The sequence below is a fragment of the Pygocentrus nattereri genome, chromosome 8 (assembly GCF_015220715.1).
Source record: "Pygocentrus nattereri isolate fPygNat1 chromosome 8, fPygNat1.pri, whole genome shotgun sequence".
Taxonomy (NCBI): domain Eukaryota; kingdom Metazoa; phylum Chordata; class Actinopteri; order Characiformes; family Serrasalmidae; genus Pygocentrus; species Pygocentrus nattereri.
In genome coordinates this window covers 23,021,390-23,043,412 of record NC_051218.1, presented here as the reverse complement: position 1 = coordinate 23,043,412, position 22,023 = coordinate 23,021,390, and the positions used below count along the sequence as shown (strand labels likewise).

At 41.1% G+C, this 22,023-nt stretch overlaps 1 protein-coding gene and 2 non-coding genes across 6 annotated transcripts; all 3 read right to left on the bottom strand.

The window, feature by feature from the left end:
• Window positions 1–59: 59 nt before the first annotated feature.
• cstf2 (cleavage stimulation factor, 3' pre-RNA, subunit 2) lies at window positions 60–11,598 on the bottom strand. Of its 4 annotated transcripts, none has more exons than XM_037540751.1 (15): window positions 11,437–11,598; window positions 10,759–10,837; window positions 10,508–10,677; window positions 10,268–10,404; window positions 9,309–9,428; window positions 8,695–8,817; window positions 7,973–8,093; window positions 7,829–7,891; window positions 7,337–7,405; window positions 6,550–6,694; window positions 5,141–5,307; window positions 3,025–3,161; window positions 2,879–2,917; window positions 2,431–2,569; window positions 60–256 (listed from the first exon to the last, which is right to left on the bottom strand). In XM_037540751.1, exons 1-14 carry the CDS (start codon window positions 11,513–11,515, stop codon window positions 2,447–2,449), a joined length of 1,572 nt encoding a protein of 523 aa, XP_037396648.1. In that variant the 5' UTR covers window positions 11,516–11,598; the 3' UTR covers window positions 60–256; window positions 2,431–2,446. The 4 variants fall into 4 exon arrangements, with proteins under 4 accessions (XP_037396648.1, XP_037396649.1, XP_037396650.1 ...); XM_037540752.1 differs by having other exon boundaries at window positions 7,337–7,402; XM_037540753.1 differs by having other exon boundaries at window positions 7,337–7,396; window positions 11,437–11,597.
• A 5,407-nt stretch (window positions 11,599–17,005) lies between these two features.
• On the bottom strand, window positions 17,006–17,078 carry trnav-uac. The gene has a single exon. It is a non-coding gene; the product is annotated as a tRNA-Val (tRNA).
• A 3,079-nt stretch (window positions 17,079–20,157) lies between these two features.
• trnav-uac lies at window positions 20,158–20,230 on the bottom strand. The gene has a single exon. It is a non-coding gene; the product is annotated as a tRNA-Val (tRNA).
• Between the last annotated feature and the right edge of the window lie 1,793 nt (window positions 20,231–22,023).

Below are 22,023 nucleotides of genomic sequence, written 5' to 3'. Positions count from 1 at the left end.
AAGAAATATTCAGAGAGACAATAAAGAATTGACAAAAATGAAATGAACAAAGTCTGGTCATGTAGGTTTTTTTTTTTTTTTTGCCATTTTCCAGTGAGATCACATACAAGTCAGTTTGCCTTCAAAGTCAAATCAACACTGTTGCCATAGTTCTTCTCAACAAGAGATGATAACCAGTTTCAAAACTGAATGTGGGGTTTCCTCGCTGATCCACATGAAACAAAAACAGGCACGGGCTTTGTGTTTCCAATAAATCCTATTTAAAAAAAAAAGAAGAAAAAAAAAAGGTCAAAAGTCAAATGTACAACTACTTTACACTTTAATTCAGAACTATCACAACATGTGGAAATACATAGGTATGCCTACACTATACATACAGTTGTATGACAAAGTTTGAGCACCCCTGGCTAAATTACATAATCTGTTGATTTTTAAAATGATAAGAAGCAAACATTTTTCAGCTTTCACTTCACTAAGAGCACTCAGATAAAACTGCTCATATTCTGGCCAAAAAGGCAAAGCAAAATCCCCACTATGACAGCAAAGAACTTTGCATCATCCTACTGTGTAGCACTACTTGCACAAAGAATATTGTACAGGTAGGTACAAGAATGGATTCCACTATATATTAGCCAATTCTGGACAAATCAGTCAAGAGATGGCAGCTGAAAAGAAGCTGGCTTCTACAAAAGGATATGACCTCAAATTCTACCATCCACTACTTCAAGGAATTTTGGCCCTCAGTCTCCTTGACTTCATCACTGAAAATGTGTGGGAAGATTTTAAAACGTGCATACAAGACAGCCCAAGAACATCATAGAACTAGAAGCTCTCTGCAAGGAAGAGTGGTTGAAAGAAAAAAGTGGGTTCCTAAAATAAGAAGAGAGAGATAACCTGTTGGCAACAAAATGTTAATTGTGCAGCTTGCAAGAACAATGTTATCGGCAAATTTTTCAGTGTGTAGACGAGTCGGACCAATCAGAAGCAACAAATTACCCACGTGCTGTGTACATGTCAACCACAACTGACTATCAGGCACACTACACAGTGTTCAAGCTTCAAGCCAGAACAATGGATATGCAGGTCTTCTTGGCCAATAAGACATGCCTGGACCTTAATTTAAAGGCAATATTCACAATTTAAGTTGTAGTCACAACTGTGACTAAATCTAAAATATTTCTACTGTGACATTTGCCAAAGGGGAAGTTACTAATACTGATTTACTAGGGTGCCCAAACTTTTGCACATGCCACAATTACTATTTCATCTTTCTACTTGTGGGTATACAATTACTGACTGGCTCATCTGATGGATCACTCCCTGGGCAGGAGGGAGTGACAGAAACATGACAATTGCATGTGTGTTCTGCTGGTACGAGTTCCTCAGGCACAGCAGCATTGCTGGAATTTTTAACTGCTTACAACCTGTGAGTTGAGAGTCCACCTACCAAACGTGTAGGTCTGTGGTCAAGAACTAACTACTAATGAAAAACGTAAAAGTAGGGAACTCTAGTCCTAGATAGCTGGAATCCAGCACTGTTTGGTGATTTCCTTGCTCTAAGACCTCTTCTAAACCTAGAATATTACTAATGGGTTGTTTAGGCAAAAATACATTAATAAAGAAATCAACAAACTGTGGAGGACCCCAGCACTGGAATAAGTTAAGGGATACTTTTTCAATCCCACAACCAGGGAAATTCCACCTCCCCATTTAACCCATCCGTGAAGTGAAACACCACATACCACACACACACACATACAAACACCACTAGTGAAGACACACACACACACACACTAGGGGGCAGTGAGCACATTTGCCTGGAGCAGTGGGCAGCCCTATCCATGGCACCCAGGGAGCAATTGGGGTTTAGGTGTCTTGCTCAAGGACACCTCAGTCATGGACTGTCGGTGGACATTTTACAACAGAAATTTAAAACAGAAAATTTTCAAATTTTGTTCTAAAGTTATGACCAGTAAAATAAAGAAAACTATACTTAATGGAATTGTGACAATATATTATATATTAATAATATACTTTGCATAAAAAAGTATTTTTGTTTTATACCTTCAGTTGAACCTTGTGTTCACACGACTCTCAGGTAGATCTGATCTACACATCTGAGGCCTTTGCACAAATTCCCATGCAAGCCTGAGTGTACAGTATCATTAAAGCAATAGGGGCGGTACCAAATACTATGAAACTGAAATTCATGAACAGACTTCAAATATTCTACCTTTCACTCAAATGATTATGCTGAAGCATTTTCAGTAATGGTCTTAGAATGGCAGGTGTTCCTGATAAAATGACAAATAACTACAGGTACAAGGTAGGTGTACTTGATAAATTAGTAACTCTGTTCGGAATGGCGCTCCTAAACACAAATGCAAATACTAAGAACAGTCAAATTTCAAAGAAAAGAAAGACACTCACAGCATGCATGGAATCTTCATGGTGCACCAGCAGTCTTCTGGATCTGCTCTTTCAGGATGAGGATACTCTGTCTCTGCTCAGGTGGCAGCATGGCAATCTGCTCTGGAGTTAGCTGCAGCACTTGCATAATCAGTGCAGCCTGGACAAAACAAAGACACACTGAGTACTGCCAATCAGATAAACGAGTAATAAAAAAAATACAGCTTTCAAAGTAGCAGATAGAGACAATCACCTTTTTGTTGGAAAAAAAAAAACCAAACAAAAAATGTGTGTAACTCAATGCATTATCTAAAGAAAGCTGCAAAAGAGAACACATTCTTGACCCAGACACCCTGTCTACACTTTTTCAAGTCACTTTGTCTAGTTTTACACATCTGTAACCAATCACCTTTTTTTTTTTAACATGAAATATGTGGTACACGTCTAGAGGATGATTTGTTATATCTACCTTTTCGTGATCTTGTGATGACACATCAGATGAAGGGCCCTGGTGAAGATATATAATTTTTGTTTAATTTTACTAGGCACTGAGTTTTCACAAAGAAATCGAAACGCATTAAATATATAGAATAAATGGAACAGTTTAGGACATACAGGTCGAGCAGGTGGAGGCGCACTTGATCCCATTGCGTGAGGAGGTCCCGGCATTCCACTTGCTACAGGAACCCTCTGGCCTGCCACAGGGCCCCGGGTGTCTACAGCTCGAGGATCGCGACCTTGAGGTATAGGTGCTGTGTTTTAAAAAAAAGTATTATTATTAAAATTATGGGTTATTCTGTGCCAACTTACCAAAAGCCATTTTGAAAAACAATTACTAGACTGAACATGTATACTATATTGCCAGAAGTATTCACTGACCCATCCATATCATTGAATTCAGGTGTTCCAATCACTTTCATGGCCACAGGTGTACAAAACCAAGCACCTAGGCATGCAGACTGTTTCTACAAACCATTTGTGAAAGAACAGGTCGCTCTCAGGAGCTCAGTGAATTCCAGCATGGTACCGTGATAGGATGCCACCTGTGCAACATGTCCAGTCATGAAATTTCCTCATCACTAAATATGTAAATCACAGAACGGGGTCAGCAGATGCTGAGGCGCATAGTGTGTAGACGTCGCCAACTTTCTGCAGAGTCAATCGCCACAGACCTCCAGACTTCATGTGGCCTTCAGTTTACCTCAAGAACAGCGTAGAGAGCTTCATGGAATGGGTTTCCATGGCCAAGCAGCTGCATCAAAGCCTTACATCACCAAGAGCAATGCAAAGCGCTGAATGCAGTGGAGTTAAGCACTGCCACTGGACTTTAGAGGAATGGAGACATGTTCTCTGGAGTGATGAATCACGATTCTCCATCTGGCATTCTGACAGACAAGTTTGGGTTTGGTGGTTGCTAGGAGAATGGTACTTGTCTGACTGCATTGTGCCAAGTGTAAAATTTGGTGGAGGGGGATTATGCTGTGGGGTTGTTTTTCAGGAATTGGGCTCGACCCCTTAGCTCCAGTGAAAGGAAGTCAATGCTTCAGCAGACCAAAAGATTTTAGACAATTTCATGCTCCCAACTTTTTGGGAACAGTTTGGGGATGACCCCTTCCTGTTCCAACATGACTGCGCACCAGTGCACAAAGCAAGGTCCATAAAGACATGGATGAGTGAGTTTGGTGTGGAAAAACTTGACTGGCCTTTCCTGACTTCAACCCGATAGGGATGAATTAGGGCAGATAATGCGAGCCAGGCCTTCTCGTCCAATATCGGTGTCTGACCTCAAAAATGCGCTTCTGGAAGAATGGTCAAAATTTCAAATAAACACACTCCTAAACCTTGTGGAAAGCCTTCCCAGAAGAGCTGAAGCTGTTATTGCTGCAAGGGGTGGGCCAACATCATATTGAACCCTATGGATGAAGAATGGGATGTCACTCAAGTCCATATGCATGTGAAGGCAGACAAGTGAATACTTTTGGCAATATAGTGTACACTGACTGGATATAAATGACACTACAAGTAACATTTCATTTCACATTAATACACTCCTATAAGAGAATTAATTGGAGAAGGTATTTATCACTGTGTGAAACCTTTAATCTTAGAAGTTCTCTCTTTCAATCAGCTCTCAAAATTCTGCAGATTTCCTGTAATATCTCTAGATTTCAACAAATATCAAATTGTTTGCATGCAGTATATGAAGAGACACAATCAGTCTAAAACGGCTTCTCAAAAGAAATGTATTTTTATCTGATAGTCATAAAATGAATTAATTGTTTCATTCAAAACATTTTCCTTAGTAAGGAGTTATGTCTTATCTTGTTGCGGGATCAGTTATGCACATAATCTTAAAGTCTCAAAAAACGTGAAAGTTGTGAGAATATCAGGAGACAGCATATTGTCCATTACACAGGTTTCAAAAACATCAGTAACACCAGCAGCAGCAATCCGACATTTGAGATGAAATAAAACTTTTCAGATGAAATAAGGCAGAAGCAATGTATTAAGACACATGCTGCATGTTGATATTACAGGAAATGGTGACCACAATCCATTTTGGACAATGACAACAATGCCATTGTAAAATGTAAAATGGCCTAGCAAGTCTATTTCGACTGTCAGTGAGACAGGACATTTGTTGCATCCCATTGCAAGAGATTCTGACCATGTTAAACCCTCCCAACAAAACAGCTATTCAATCAAGTGTATCTAAATATTTGACTCGTACTGTAGTCACCTCGAGAGTCCATGGGCGGGCCACGCTGCTCCATTATAGGACCTCTTGGCTCTACCATCATGGGAGCTCCTCTCATATCATGGGGCCCACGCATGTCTGGAGGGGCCATGTGCATGGGGGGACCCTGGTGTGGTGGGGGGCCTCCAATATAACCACGACTGAAAAGAAAAAAACAAAAGACAAACAATTATGAACAAATAATAATAAAATAAAGACAGAAAGACTGATCAGTCACAAGATCCCAACACACTTTTGTATATACTATATGGACAACAGTTCTGAAACACTCCTCTTAATCACAGAATTAGGAGTTTCCTTTAGTCATATTGCCACAGGTATTAATAAAATAAAAAAACAAAAAATAAAAAAAAAGTAGAGCACACAGACATGAAGTCTACCTTTACAAACAATTGTAAAAGAACAGGTTATTCTATGAAGCTCACTGAATTTGGTAACAGGATGCAAAAAGTCAGTTCACAATTTCTTCCCTCCTAGATGATCCATGACCACGAAAGATTTTAGAAACCACAGCAGCTCAGCCATGAAGTGGTAGACCATATACAGTTACAGAGAAGGATTGCCATGTGCCGAGGCACGTTGTGCATAAAAGTCGCCAACTGTCTGCTGACTCGACGACTGCAGAGTTTTAAATCTCTGGTATTAACAGCAGCACAAAAACTGCATTGGTAGCTTCATGGCATGGGTTTCCATGTCCAAACACCTAAATTCAAGGCTTACGTCTCCAAGCACAATGCCAAGTGTCAGATGGAGTGGGGTAAAGCACACTGACACTGAATTCTGGAGCAGAGCATGAATAATCACGCTTCTCTATCCCGCAGTCTGATGGAGAAGACTGAGTTTGGCAAAAGCCAAGAGAACTACATTGTACCAACTGTAAAGTTTGGTGGAAGAGGGTTAATGCTACTATGGGGTTGTTTTTCAGGGCCTGAAGTAGATCCTTTAGTTCCAGTGAAGGCAAATAAAGCTTCAATATACCAAGATATTTTGGACACTTGTATGCTTCCAACTTTGTGGGAACACTTTGGGGAAGTTTTTTCTATTCCGGTATAACTGAGCAAGATCCATATAGGCATGGCTGGGTAAGTTTGGTGCGGAAGAACTTGACTGACCCACAGCCTGACCTCCGTTGGGATGAACTAGAGATTAAGAACCGGGTCCCCTTGTCCAACATAAGTGCCTGACCTCTGGATGAATGGGCAAAAATGTCTAAAATCTTATACAATGCTTCCCAGAAGGGTGGAAACTGTTATAGCTGCACAGTGGAAAGTGTAATTTGTAGGTATGCCAATACTTTTGTCCATATAGGGTATTTAAGACAAATGCTGTCTAATATAAAGCACAGACTTGAGAAAACAATCAAAAAGGTATGCTGTACTTACCCTGGTTCTACGACATCTCCAGTGACATTGACCAGAGATCCACCTCGTGGGTCATTAGGGCCATCACCCAGGAGGCCTCTAGGGGGAATCCCTTGTGGCCCTGGTGGAGCCCCTCGCATAGGAGCCCGTGGGTCTACCATGGGCACTATGAAAAGACCATTGAAAAACTATTTTTAAAAAAAAAGTAATATTTCACCTTGAAAAGGACATCTCAGAAGTGATGTAGCAGACTGGAGCCAAATGGAGAAAAAAAAAAGTGTAATAACACAGAGATAAAAGTGCTCAAGTGTCAATATGATTGAGCAACTCTTCTTGTGAAACAAAACCACTCTGTACATAATTAAGCACTTGTGAAGCTCATTCCTTAACACTACAGCTTGTCTGGCAAGGGTATCGTGGTAATCTGAACACAACATGAATTCATTTTGAAATGTCAGAGCCTTTCCTTTGTTATTACTACTCACTTGTACCACCAATCATAGTCTAATGCTTTTTGCTGACAAAAATAAGAAAAACGCTTAAGTGAATAGGATATTGTTTCATTTTTACAAACTGATGCAGCTAGAGAGAGAGAAAAACAGGTCTTGTTTTAGACAATAACCAACTATAAAAACACTAGAGAGAGAAACTCAAATTTGCATGTAGAAGTACTACTAATATTTAAAAATGCCACACAATGAAATGGTTTCATGCAAAAGAGCTTCTCCAAGAGATTAGGAGTGCAGCTATGAGTAAAACATAGCCCACATAGCTTATCTCCGAGCACATCAAGGTGAACTAGTGATACCTTGCGGCCGCTCGATAGCTGCCTGCCCAGATGATCCTACAGGAGAGTCCTGAAGGTTTCCTGGGTCAGCATTAAGTAAAGGGAACAGGAAAGAGGACTGAGAAAGTATACAGAATCCCTTGCAGACACTACTGAGGAGCAATTCTACACCACAAGACCTTATCATAGGCCAAAGCTAAAAGGGGGTGATTGAAAAAGTTGCTAGTAAGAGTATAATTATCTGACATTTGTGCCAGTCTTTGAACGGAAATGTACTATATTTGTAGTTCAGACAATACTGAGGAAACTATTTAGAATTAAGAAAAAAGGTAAGATCAATATCAAGACTTAAAATGTCATCTTGTCTCAGTTTCACAGTGGGGAAAGAAACTAAACCATGCCCACAGATTCCAAGAATTAATATAAACGTTCTAGCACAATGTATTGGAACATCAAAGGCACTGCACAAAAACCCGAGGTGCTTTTCTTAGCCTGTCTGTCTATAATCAGTACCTGGTCCCCTATCCATAGGAACAGGGCCTCCTTGCGGCATCCCTATCTGAGGCTGCATCCCACCTGCAGGAGGAAAACAGCTCTGGTCATGCACATTTCATGCACACAGGCACACAAACAAAGCAGAGACATCACCAAGATTACCTCCAGGCACTAGGGGCCCCGGTCCTGGCATAGGCCCCTGTCCTGGCATCGATCCTGGTACGCCCCCTCCAATCTGAGCAGGCTGCATCATCTGGGGTGCACCGTTCACATGCATTCCTGGCTGTGAGCCATGAGATTAAAAAAGGAAGGCTAATAACTGGAACATATTGCCATAAAGCTTTGTGCAGAAATAAACAAAAGTATGGCCAAAAAGGACATGTTGCAGCATTTCTTAAACTGCCAAATATTCTGCATTTTATTTGTTCCTCGAGGTCCATTTACAACATTTACATGATGTTATACCAACTCAGTCACAATTCATTTTTACATGAACATTTCCTGTAGAATTAAAAAGCCTGTCTTTGTTACTACACTTTTAAAACAGGTACTTGTAAACGATTTATGTTCAGACTGGTTGCCCCATATAAAGAGTCAATCACTTCAATGTAAATAGGTGGGGCTAAATTGCTAAACAGGCAGATGTATGCAATTGCATTTTTTTCATGACATCACAAAAACAATTCTTTTTCTAAAAGCACTTCATCTTCTATATATAGTCTGGGCTGTAAATTGTGTGTTTTCATAGTGTTAAAGTGTACAAAAATAAATAAATACATACATAAAATACATTGTCATTTCCTGAAATTTGTCATGGGTGTATAAAGTTAAATAAACCTTGCTGACTGAGGAAAATCAATAATAAGACAGAGAGAAATGCTCACCATAGGCTGTGGTTGGGAAACAGGAGCACTAGGTTGGGGAAGAGGCTGGTTAGACACTGGTACTGGCCCAGCCTGGCTGTTTGGGTTTATGGGCTGCACGGCAGCTTGCCGATGAAGCATTTTCTGAAAGCAGTGTATCATTTTTCTTAACAAGGGCACAAGGACAATCGTCATCAATCACACAACTTTACTGTTAAAACACGTGTGTATATTTAAAAATATATTTGAGCAGCATTTAAACTAAAAACTCACCTAAAACATCAAATTTACAGTTTTTCCTCTTATGACAAAGGTAGTCAATCAGCCAATACATGTTCGTTTCTTTAGTTTTGTGAAATAATGTAACTGAAAAGTTTATGTGAAAATATGACAGACTTCTATTATATTAACTTTGCACCTATGGAGGAAAACTTGACAAGTAAATCTGAGATAAACAGATGACTGATTACAGTTAATGTAAGGGGGGAAACCGTAAATTAGATTTTTTGGTGGACCATTATTTTAATATTTCCACTTTATTCCTTTCAGTAATAAACCTTTCCTGTCTACTGTGTGAGAGCCTGTTTACAAAGATGTCCCTACAGCAGGATCATTCACGCCCCTAAAATTCTCACCAGGGCTATCTCAGGGTCTACAATCCTCATGACGACCTGGGCTTGTAGTAAGGCGTAGGCTAGCTGGGGATTCTGTAAGAGCATGTTCCTGGCCTCCTGAGGACTGTTTTGAACACAAAGCTGTAGAGCAAAGAACAAGAAAGAAATAAATTCAATCAAAACCAGTGTTTGTGCAACACACCTCAGCATACACAAACTACATATATACTTCAACGTAGTATAAAAGCCTAAATTATTCTACACTAATGCTGACAACAGTGTAACAATAAAAACTTATCACTGATATGCCCCTTAGTTTTTCTGGTGGTCTCTCATTTGCTGTTTTTTTTTTTTTTTAGATTAGATTAAGAAACCCTTATTAGTCCTACAATGGGGAAATTTCACCTCCCCATTTAATCCATCTGTGAAGTGAAACACCACATACACACACACACACACACACACACACACACACTAGAGGGCAGTGAGCACACTTGCCCAGAGTGGTGGGCAGCCCCATCCACAGTGTATGGAGAGCAGTTGGGGGTTAGGTGCCTTACTCGAGGACACCTCAGTCATGTACTGTCGGCTCTGGGGATTGAACCGGCGATCAGGGCTGGTTCCCTATCCTCTAGCCCATGACTGACCCCAGGCAGTCCAGGCCAATATCAAGAAGTAAAACTAGGCACCTGGGTTTGTTCTATCAAAATCAAGCGGGAGCGAAGTTAGAAGTGGTATGTGTGCACCAAAGATAAAAAATGCTTTTGTCTGTTGAAGTTGGTTACAAATTGTAATTTTGGGGCACAGAGCATTTCAACATGATGCCACATTAAAAACTGAGGAGTTAAAAAATGATAAAAGTAGAATCAAACAATGGCTAAAGTGCAAATAACGGCTGGCTCTTAGAGTAAAAAAGAAACTCCCTGACTTGATTTTTCATGGTTTTCTTTTGCCAGATATTCACTTTCTCCTTTACTCACTTTCATTTGCTTCATGAGCTCAAACATCTGTTCAGGCGGCAAGCTGGCCACAGCTCTGCTGATAGACTCTGGTGCTTCCTCTGTTGGGCAGCTGTCTCCATATGGTGACTCAATGATTGGTGCTCCGGTGCCCAAACCTCAGTAGAAAAAGTGACACAATATACAAAAACATGCCATTTCCGTCTAACTCAAAATACAGGTCAGTCCAGAACACGAATTTCCTCCAACAGGAATACTCACTCTTGAGTTCCTCCTTGTTCTTCTCACTGGCAGCATTGTCCACACGCAGGGCTCTGCCACTGAACTCTCTGCCATTCAGGTTACGCATGGCACTGAGAGCAGTCTCTTGGTCCTGGTACTCACAGAAGCCATAGCCCTTTGGTTTTCCAGTTTCTCTATCATACACCAATCTGCAAAGGCATTTTGTTTTGTTTTAGTTATGCAACCTTTCCTTTTACGTGCACAAAGCACACTGTATGTGACCTTAATACCTGAAACTGACGACAAGCCCAACTTCTGAGAAGATGTCTTTCAGCTGCTCTTCTGTTGCTTCATATGGGATGTTTCCCACTATTACACACGGGCAGATGAGTCAAGATTTCACACAGTGCTTCATTACACAGCTCGATAACACACAGCTACAAGTAACTGGAACCAAAGCAGTATTACGCAAATAGCCAAGGCTAATTCATCATCAGCTTCTGAAACTGCGGCCATCATCACCAGCCCTGGACTGTGAGAGCGTTAGTTAGCTAACCTAGCTAGCTGTTGTTTCGCGTGGATATGAAAATCACCACTGCTTTGTGGTAACAGTAACAGAATCAACCCTACTATTATGAATATAACAGCAAATGGACTCTGTTAGCTAACGTTACATGTTTCTAAGCAACAACAGCGGGTAGGTCAATTATAGCTGAGCTAATGTAGTAACCACTGGGACTTCAGCTAGGCCAGCTGGGTGTCCTCGAAAGAAACACAACAAACGTGAAGTCAATTATAAGACGGCTGCATGCTGCTAAATAAAAACACAATAAAAACATAAAGCCAGATTTTAACAGTAGTTTCGCACTTGTAACGCGGCATGATTAGCTTAGCTAGCTGTGACTCTCAGTGTAACAAATAAGACGTTGAAGCAGCGGCTACTGCTATTATGAGAGTGTGATCTTTACCGAAGACCGAACGCAGAGAGCGATCGACCGCGGGATCTTTTCCAGCGGCCGCGGCCACAGCAGCTGCTATATTCGCCATATTTATCAAACAGAAAGTTTTTTCATTTACACTCGACTTGCTAGCATGTAGCAAAACGAGGAGTGAAGCGAGCAGTGAAACGTATAGCGAATTCAAAATGGCCGCTTAGTCCATCTGTTTCAATTTAAAAGTCTTCGACCGAGTTTCGAAACGTGGGATAACGCCGTCCCCTCCCGGGGACTCAGCGAGACACACGCACGCACACACACGCACACACACACACACGATCCAACCATTGTCTAAGCCGCTTCTCCCTCGGGGTCGAGGCGGAAGGCAGGGTACAACCTGGGCAGGACAGACAGACATACGCATAAACACACACACACACACACACACACACACACACACACACCTTGGGGCAATGTAGCATGTCCAATCGGCCTAACTGCATGTCTTTGGACTGTGGGAGGAAACCGGAGAACCCGGAGGAAACCCACGCAGACACGGGGAGAACATGCATACTCCACACAGAGAGGACCCTCATACAGTCCAGTGTTTCTCACCCGGTCCTTCTCATCAGCCCGTTAACGGCCCTAATTGGACTATTTACTTTTTACTTAAACTCTGTTGACCAGAGGAACAGCTGCTCCTCCTTTCTTCCTCACTCTTCACAGATGTCATTGTTTTTACTGAAATATTAGAAAATCTCATTCTGTAATTTAAGAATTAGCAGAACATGCAACAGGTTTAGTAAAAAGTTGTTACATGTTGATGGTTTAATGTTTTTAACCATTTTTGTATTTTATTTTGTCCAAAAGCCAATGTTAGCCAAAAATTTTCAGAAGTAATAAACAAATATTTTGGGCGGGGTGCCAAACTTTTGCAAATAACTGTAATCAATAATTTATAAGATGATTTATAGCATTAAAACTCTTTATTAAAATTTTAAATGCTAAAAACATGACTACTGTTTTTAAAACTATTAAATGGATATTTAAAATATTTGAAATGTGAAAATATTAAAACTATCTCAGTGACCCTAAAGATACACTGTATTTCCAAAAGTATTCACTCACCCTTTCAAATCATTCATTCCAGGTGTTCCAATCAGTTCCATGACCACAGGTGTATAAAACCAAGCGCCTAGGCATGCAGACTGCTTCTACATACAGTTGTGAAAGAATGGGTTGCTCTCAGGAACTCACTGAATTCCAGCGTGGTACCGTGATAGGATGCCACCTGTGCAGTCCAGTCCAGTCTTGAAATTTCCTCACTACTAAATATTTTACAGTCAACTGTCAGTGGTATTATAACAAAGTAGATGTTATTGGAAATGACAGGAACTCAGCCATGATGTGGTTGGCCACATAAAATGACAGAGCGGGGGCAGCAGATGCTGAAGTGCATAGTGCATAGTGCAGAGTAAAAGGCTGAAAACTCACTTATTCAGTTTAGCTTTTGGTAGCTAATGTTCCCCCTTAGATAAAGGCAGCAGATCCAGGGATGCATGGACACAGGGAATTATAGTAAACTGAGATGCTGGTGCTGTCGTCCCGCTGCTCGCACGTGGTCACTCAGGTTTGTGGACAGTGGAGCGGAGGGATGCCAAACTGTTTCAGAGTGCTACCATGTCTGTGTGTCCTTCTGGTTCTCTTCTTTTAGTTAAGCTGTTATAGTCAGATCTGCCGGAGTCATTAGCCACACTCTGTAAATGTTTACATTCCCTGTTTATGTACAAACGGATAGAATGAAACTAATTCCATCTACCTGCTTTCTTTCCGAGTATACAATCACCCATATGTCCGGCTGGACACTGAAGGACGACCGACTGTTGAGCCCTCCTGCTACCCACTTCAGACCAGCTGCTCATGCCCCAGCTGCCACCACCTGCCTTGGACAAGATGCCCACCCTACACTGATGTTCTCATAGACTCCTAGTTATTCCTAACACCAATATTACTGCTATTAATATTAGTAATATAATCACTTGTAGGTAGTTTGACCAGAGGAGGATGGGTCCCCCCCTGGTGAGCCTGGTTCCTCCCAAGGTTTCTACCTCAGTTCTAAGGGAGTTTTTCCTTGCCACTGTTGCCCCTGGCTTGCCCACCAGGGGGTTTCTGTACATTCTTACAGTCCTGTTGAAACTTTGTCCATCCATTTTCTAAGCCGCTTCTCCATCAGGGTCACGTGGGGTTGCTGGAGCCTATCCCAGCAGTCTTCAGGCGGAAGACAGGACACACCCTGGACAGGTCGCCAGTCCATCGCAGGGCAGACAGACACAGACAGTCACTCACACACCTAGGGGCAATTTAGCACGTCCAATTGGCCTGACTGCATATCTTTGGACTGTGGGAGGAAACCGACGCAGACATGGAGAGAACATGCAAACTCCACACAGATAGGACGCTGGTCGCCCAGCCGGGGAATCGAACCCAGGCCTTCCTTGCTGTGAGGCAACAGTGCTACCCACCACGCCACCGTGCCGCCTGTTGAAACTTTGTCTTTTCCGAAATTCTGTAAAGCTGCTTTGTGACAACATCCATTGTAAAAAGCGCTAAACAAATAAATTTGATTTGATTTGATGATTTGAGTAAATTGCTACAGACCTCCAAACTTCATGTGGTCTTCAGATTAGCTCAAGAACTGTGCAGAGCTTCATAGAATGGGTCTCCATGGCCAAGCAGCTGCATCCAAGCCTTACATCACCAAGTGCAATGCAAAGTGTTGTGCAGTGAAGTAAAGTGCCACCACTGGACTCTAGAGCAGTGGAGACATGTTCTCTGAAGTGATGAACCATGCTTCTCTGTCTGGCAATCTGATGGACCAGTCTGGGTTTGGTGGTTGCCAGGAGAACGGTACTTGTCTGAATGCATTGTACCAAGTGTAAAGTTTGGTAGAGGGGGATTATGGTGTGGAGTTGTTTTTCAGGAGTTTGGTTCGGCCCCTTAGCTCCAGTGAAAGGAACTCTTAATATATTCATAAACTAATGCATATTCATAAACTAATCAAATTACCCATTGCCACACCTGTTTTCCCCTTTTCTGGTATAGTGGTACATCTGAAAAAAGAGCATATTTTGTAAATTGATTTACCTTCCAACACCCTGGATATACCTCTCTACTATAAATGGCTTATAAAAAAAATACATTTTAGACCAAAACTTTATCTCAATATTATAATATATCAATGTCCATTGGGACTGTTCAGCGTATTCATAACCATTTCATGTAATACATTTTTGTATGACAGTAGCTAAAAAGCTAAAATAGCTCATTAAAAAGCTTAGTAATTAAACACTTAAAAAAATGGAAAATCAGAGACACAGATCAGTATCAGCTGATACTCAAAAAGAGAGGTAAAAAGAGAGGAAAAGAGAACAGTTATGTGAAAGAGCTGCTTCCCAAAGCCCAAAATGAGTAAATTGTGAAATTGATCTTTCCTAATGTTGCCACAGCAGATATATTTTTATTAAAGCTGTGTGTTAAAGGGATTTATATGGATTTTAAGGGATGTTTTATTATGCAATCTAACTAGCCAACTAAACAGCACTCGGTCAGGCACGATTAAAGAGATTTTGGTTTGCATGGACCAGGGCTATGATGATGAGTAGCTGAAGACACATCTACCCTCATTCTGATTGGTATGAGAGAATGCGTGTTGTTCTGTCCAACTCAGATTCTTGAAGGTATCAAAAAAGCTCTGAATCAAAATGACCAACAGTGTTCTTTCTTTGAAAGTCAGTAATATATGGATGCAGGGCACTGTAGCCATATCATAAACAGATTAACACAATACGTTGACAGCCTCTTTAAACAAATCCATATGTACAGAAAAATTGGCCACTTCAGAACCCTGGACAGCTCCAACATGATGCAAAAATCATTGTCAAAAGATGAGCAACCCCCCACAGAATCCATCACTGGAAACTGAAGAGTGCCTTACTAATGGTTACACTAAATGGGCATCGTGAAGGTTTCGAGTGTGTTTAATCTTCCACTGCCTGAAGACTCTCTTCTGTTCAGTTCAGACTGCTTTACTCGTTGTTGCTCCATTTTTTAAACCAGAACACTGAAATGACCAATGGTATTGTGTCCTTGCTGATAGCAAGAGTTTTAGTTTAGAACAAGAACTCAGGACCTTCTACATGTGAAGCAAACATGATAACCACTACACTGTGGACCCACACATAACACCTTACTGTGATCTTGTAGTTGAAGGTTATAAAACATAATGGGGTTCACCTCAGGTAAACTGCCATAATAGACAAAAGGCCTCATGGGCCCTTTTCAAAAAAATAGTTTGTCTGGCCTGTTTTGAGCAGAAAGTGTTGCTGATTATAAAATAAATGTCACAAATTAGCCATGCAAGTTACACCAAGCGCTTAAAAGTGGGAAAAGAGACAAGTGGATACTGGAAAATTATGTGTAGTCACATTCTTATAATATTTGAATCACTATCATCATTAGTGTATTGATATTGAAATCATTATCATCATTAGTGGATTCTAAAGTCTTATCATCACAAGTAGATCTCCAAAATCCCAAAACAGCAGAAAAAGAAATATACACATTGGTCTCTATTCACAAAAGAGGTTTAGATTAATTTTGGCCGTTCCTAATTAATATGACAAGAAATCACCAGAGTTTCGTGGGTTAGCCTAAGCTTGAGTAAAAATATGAAAAAATAAATAAAATAAAAACAATTTAAATGTCAATAATTTAGTTGCAACAGAATAATATAAAATAGAGGAATTAAGAGTCCTTCCTCTAAAAAGTGTTATGAAAATATTCAGCAAAGTAAAAATCCATCAAAATGAAAGTGAATAAATTTCATTAACCACCTCTAGAATATATTTTATTCTTGAATGGGTCCCAAAGTATATTTTATATTCGCAAATACTGTACATTGGCTGATTATTATTATTGTTGTTGTTGTTGTTGTTGATTAACACGTTGTTGCAGGTTGACACCAAGTGAACAGTAGAGGTCGCTAAGACATTATTTTTCCAGCTTCATCAGCACAGACAGCGAGTCGCTCGCCAATCCGTTTTTCCCTCTTTATAACTGACTACATGACGCCGTCGCTGCTCTTTAGTGCACATCGTGAACAGGTACAGATCAGAGATTTAAAGCCCCCTGAAAATCTCCCTCGTCTGCCCGGGTCCAGAGCCCGCTGACTGGGCTTTAGTGTCTGCTGTAATCGCTGGTGTGGGAAGTGACACAAGACGTGTAACGGGGTTAGGCCTGCATGTTTAAAACGGGTTGACACGCAGAAGGTCCTGGGGTTGTTGAATAACCACGTAGACTGAGCCTCATTAGTCTGTGTTACTGAGCCTTTGTTAACCGTTAAAAACAACGCGTACAGTAACTGGACGTGGTGACTATCCAGAGTTTACCTCCAAACATAACCCAACACACTTAATGTTGATAATGAAGGAATTCGGGGGCATTCGGACAGCACAGCCATGTGTGCGGGATCTATCCTCTCTAGGGTTGTAGATCTCCACCATCTAGATTGGGCCCCTCTGCTTCTCATTTCTTAAAAGAAACTTGGTTCCACTGGGGCTCGAACCCAGGACCTTCTGCGTGTAAAGCAGACGTGATAACCACTACACTATGGAACCACACAGACAACAGGCTGTCAATCCCTAGAACCTAGACATAAATCTAGATAATATGGCTCTTACCGGTTTACAATCCTCTGGCCTATAGTTCAAGGTTTGAAATGTTACACCGTGGGCCACCACGACAACAGGCAAAACTTGCCCTCGACCTGAGGTTTGTTAGACATGTTTTGAGCAGTAAATGCTCACTGCAAAGAATGAGTGGTGACAAATGAATCATCCAAGTCACCTTGTGGGCTTAGAAGCAGGACAAAGTGAATATGGAAAGATGATGTGTTGTTACTTCTGTGAAATGATAACTGAACCGCTACATTATGGAACCACATGAAGAGCTCAGTGATGCAAGACCTGAATCAGAAGAACTCCTAGTCTTATACAGTTTAGGGTGTAAAAACATAATAGAGACAGATATATGTAAACCACAAAGAACACCAAGCTCAAAAATAGAGCCATTATTTTTAAAAACCAGATGGCTTTGCTTTGTAATGGTAAGTGGGTTAATGCTTATCATTAGATAACAATAGTTTCCAGTTGAACACCTTTAGATCCCACTGGAAATCATCAAATGCATGTAGAATCAGGCCCAGAATACATGCTAAACCATTAGAATCCTTTATGCTGTGATATCAACCCATCAGCAAAACACTAAACATCATTACTGACTGTTGGACACCACCTGGAACAAGCAGACACTTTTTATGGTTTACTTGATTTTTTTTTTTTCAGCACAACGGACAAACTGTCTCTTGGGCCCTCTTAGAAAAAGGATTGCTCTCAAAACAGTTTCTTGGATCTGTTTTGAGCACTAAAACCTGTTGAATGCTAAAAATGAGCTGTCACAAATGAATCATACAAGACACATTATGGACGTAAAAGTAGAGCAGAACCTCAAAAACACATGGAAATGATCACACGTCAGTACAGATGCTGTCACCAATAAAATATGGCAAAATGAAACCTAAGAGGGAATTAGTAACCAAAGGTTAATGACTAAATTGTAACTGTGTAAATGTCTCATCACTACCTTACAAATATACTTGAGTATATTATTATCTTATGAAAATATTCAGGAAAGTAAAAATCCATTTGAATGGGTCTCCAGGTATATTTTATATATTCATATAATACTGCACACTGGCTTACAAATTATTATTATTATTATTATTGATTAACACGTTGTTGCAGATTGACACCAAGTGAACAGTAGAGGTCGCTAAGACATTATTTTTCCAGCTTCATCAGCACAGACAGCGAGTCGCTCGCCAATCCGTTTCTCCCTCTTTATAACTGACTACATGACGCCGTCGCTGCTCTTTAGTGCACATCGTGAACAGGTACAGATCAGAGATTTAAAGCCCCCTGAAAATCTCCCTCGTCTGCCCGGGTCCAGAGCCCGCTGACTGGGTTTTAGTGTTTGCTGTAATCGCTGGTGTGGGAAGTGACACAATACGTGTAACGGGGTTAGGCCTGCATGTTTAAAACGGGGCATTAAAACAGAGAAACTGGATTTCAGTCGCAAATGTTTGTTAAATATAAACAGAGACTGATCCTCATTAGTCTGTGTTACTGAGCCTTTGTTAACAGTTAAAACCCTATCAGTGTGTCAGTAACTGGACGTGGTGAACGTTGAGTGTTTTTAATCTTTCCACTTTCTTCTGTTCAAGCTCTTTGTGCTCGGGTCAGAGCCGCTTTTGCGCTATTATTTTTTCACCAAGAACTACAACATTGTGCGGGATCTAAGCTCTCCAGGGTTGTAGATCTCCGCGCCCTGTATTCGACACCCTGCTTGTTATTCCTCAAAAGCAACTGGTTCCACTGAGGCTATGACCCAGGACCTTCTGCGTGTAAAGCAGACATGATTACCACTGCACTATGAACCACACACTAACATGGGAGGTGCGAGGATTGCCGTCTTACATCGTTGTAAGTTTAAAGCCTTAATAGGGGCGAATATTTATAAACTACGAGCTGAAAAAATGTCGTTAGAGCCATTAAACATGAATGGTTCTGATTTTTAATGGGAAGTGGCTTCAGGGGCATTCGGTCATTATAGCCAGGTGTGTGGCATCTAAAGTCGCCACGGTGGTAGTTCAGCACCACCACCTGGAATGGGCTGCTTCTTATTCCTCAAAAGCACCTGGTTTCACTGGGGCACGAACCCAGAACCTTCTGCGTGTAAAACGGACGTGACAAGCACTACACAATAGAGTCGCATGTAACGCGGGTCCCTAATCCTGAGAAGCTAGACAGAATTACTTTCCGATCTTCTGACCTACAGTTCAAGGTTTGAAATGTACTCCGACACCACGACAATAGGCAAAATGGGCCCTCGAAGTAGGTTTGTCAGACCTGCTTTGGGCAGCAAAATGCTGCTCACTGCAAAAAGTGAGTGGTCACATATGAATTAATTATTCAAGTCACATCTTGTGCAGAGACGTAGGACAATGTGGATATGTAAATATGATGTACTGGTACTTCTGTGAAATAATGACTCGTGCAGAAGTAAAGTATCTTTCCAGAAACTAAATTGAGTAGAACCTTAAAATAGAAGTAAACCAAGCCCAATTCTACTAAGTAGCCTACTGAGTAACTGAGTAAAGCAAAGGACAGCCAGCATCTATCATAACAGGAACTAGAGTTTGAGACATTCTTTTTCTCTTTTCAGTGCATTCATGGTCTAAAATAAATTGATGACTAAACTGTAACAGCCCTTTCCTTACAAATGTACTTGAGTAGAAAGTAAAAGTACTGCTGTCTGAAAGTGCTCAGGAAAGCGAAAACTGTAGTTGGTTTCTCAGAATATTTACAGATCATCAGTGGCCAGTAGTCATTGTATGATGCTAGATTCGTAGCTTTGGTGTGAGCTTACTTTGGGGTAAATGTAGGGAAATGCTAAGATGAAGGAGCGCATCGGTCAGTACAGTACAGTACGGATGTGGATTAGGATGTAGGGTTGCTTCTCTGCCCTTCGTTGTGTTTGTTATCACCAAAAACTCCCAGACTCCTCAGGAATTGTATTTGGGTCCTCGGTAATTGCAAGGGTTTTGTTTTGGAACAAGTCTTAATCCTCAAAAACACTTGGTTCCACTGGGGCTCGAACCCAGGACCTTCTGCGTGTAAAGCAGACGTGATAACCACTACACTATGGAACCACACGCACCGATTCGCCACGAGCCTCCATGAAAGTCGTTTGTATGCGGAACTCGATGAGCTTTTCTGGCTGTTTTTATCTGTTCGCGGATCTGTTTTCGTAGGGCTGTCTCTGAACGCACCGAAGCTGAGCTGATTTATTCGCTTCAACAGGACGAAGCACATTACGGCTAGATATCCACGTGACAAGCCAAGAATCCAGTGAGGCTAGTGCTTAGTTCATGACCGCAGTGTGAGCGATACAGGAACACTCATCACATGCTTCCTGCTGTCCTGCCGTCGTGATTGCCTGAGACGATTTAACCGATCGCACGTTGATACCGAAGGACTGTGTGAGCTCGCTGTCTTTCACCGCTGGTCCTGTAACGAGGTGAGCCTCTCCTCATAGGCGGCTGAATCCGGCCTAGCTCCAGAGAGTCGTCCGCGTATTCGTTTAGTTTAGAGGTAGCCTACACTACATGCCCTACATAAGTTAGTCTACATTTTAACTGGCGAATTCAGCTACGCTAAGGTTCACCTATTGCTGACACAGGCAAGCGGGCGCTGTTCGTAATATTCTTCAGCTTGAAACCCTGTCAGTAGCACTGGACCAGCCGCACATGAGCCTTAAGGTCACAGTGCCTAATGCCAAGCGTCAACTAGAGGAGCATAAAACCCCTGGCATTAGGCAGTGGAGCAGTGGAACTGCGTTCTCTATCATCCTGCATTGACATTTTCAGTCACCTGAGGAACAGCTGTTGTATCGCACTGCAGGAGCATCACAGTCATTGCATGTGTGCTTTCATTTACAATTTCCATTCCTATTTACTGATGTCTTTCACGCAGAGGTGACTTCAGTTACTACTCATATTTAAACACTAGCCAGTCTCTGTGACATCCTGCCATTCGTGCCTTAATAATAACCCTAGTTTAAGGCATGCTCAGCATTTGTATACTTTCTGCAGAAAATGGTAAGATGTTAATTGCTTAATTGTATCATGTAATAGCATGGAAGCATCTGCATTCGTTATGTCACTCTAGTCATTTATTGAGGTTTTTCCTTTAAGTTTTCACCCGTCACTCAGTGGCCTCTTTATGAACAAGGAAATTGGAAAATTCAGCAGTCCTGTATAATTAAATGGCTAAGATGTAAGCAAATTTATTAAGAGTTGTTTGATGTGAAATAGTCTGTACTAGAGAAAAACAAAATGCAATGATGTACAAATAAGTTAAACCCTATATTTCATTGAAAATAGTACAAAGACAACATATCAAATGTTGAACAAGAAGTTATTATTTTATTGAATGAACATGTTTCAAAAAAGTTGGGCCAGGGGCATGTTTACCTCTGTGTTTCATCACCTCTTCTTTTAACAATGCTGTAAATGTTTGGGAAATCAAGAGACCAACTGCTATAGATTTGAAAGTGATATGTTTTTCCATTCTTGTTTGATATAGGATTTCAGTTGCTCAACAGATTAGGGTCTCCTTTGTTGTTTTTTTATTCCATAATGTGCAAAATGTTTCCAGTGGGTGACCGGTCCGGACTGCATACAGGTCAATTCAGCACTCGGACCCTTTTAATATGAAGCAATACTGTGGTAATACATGCAGAATGTGGTTTGGCATTGTCTTGCTGAAATAAGCAAGGCCTTCTCTAATCAAATCAAATCAAATCAAATTTATTTGTATAGCACTTTTTACAACTGATGTTGTCACAAAGCAGCTTCACAGAATTCCAGAAAAGACAAATTTTAACAAGAATGTAAAAACCCCCAGGTGAGCAAGCCATGGGCGATGGTGGCAAGGAAAAACT

What these genes read in the sequence shown, in the direction of transcription:
- cstf2 (XM_037540751.1), bottom strand. Translation starts at nt 11,515, where the DNA reads ATGGCGAATATAGCAGCTGCTGTGGCCGCGGCCGCTGGAAAAGATCCC. An exon ending in CTCTCTGCGTTCGGTCTTCG is followed by an intron (nt 10,838 to 11,436) that starts GTAAAGATCACA and finishes CGTGTGTAATAG; the next exon opens with TGGGAAACATCCCATATGAA. An exon ending in TTTCCCAACCACAGCCTATG is followed by an intron (nt 8,094 to 8,694) that starts GTGAGCATTTCT and finishes CATGGCTCACAG; the next exon opens with CCAGGAATGCATGTGAACGG.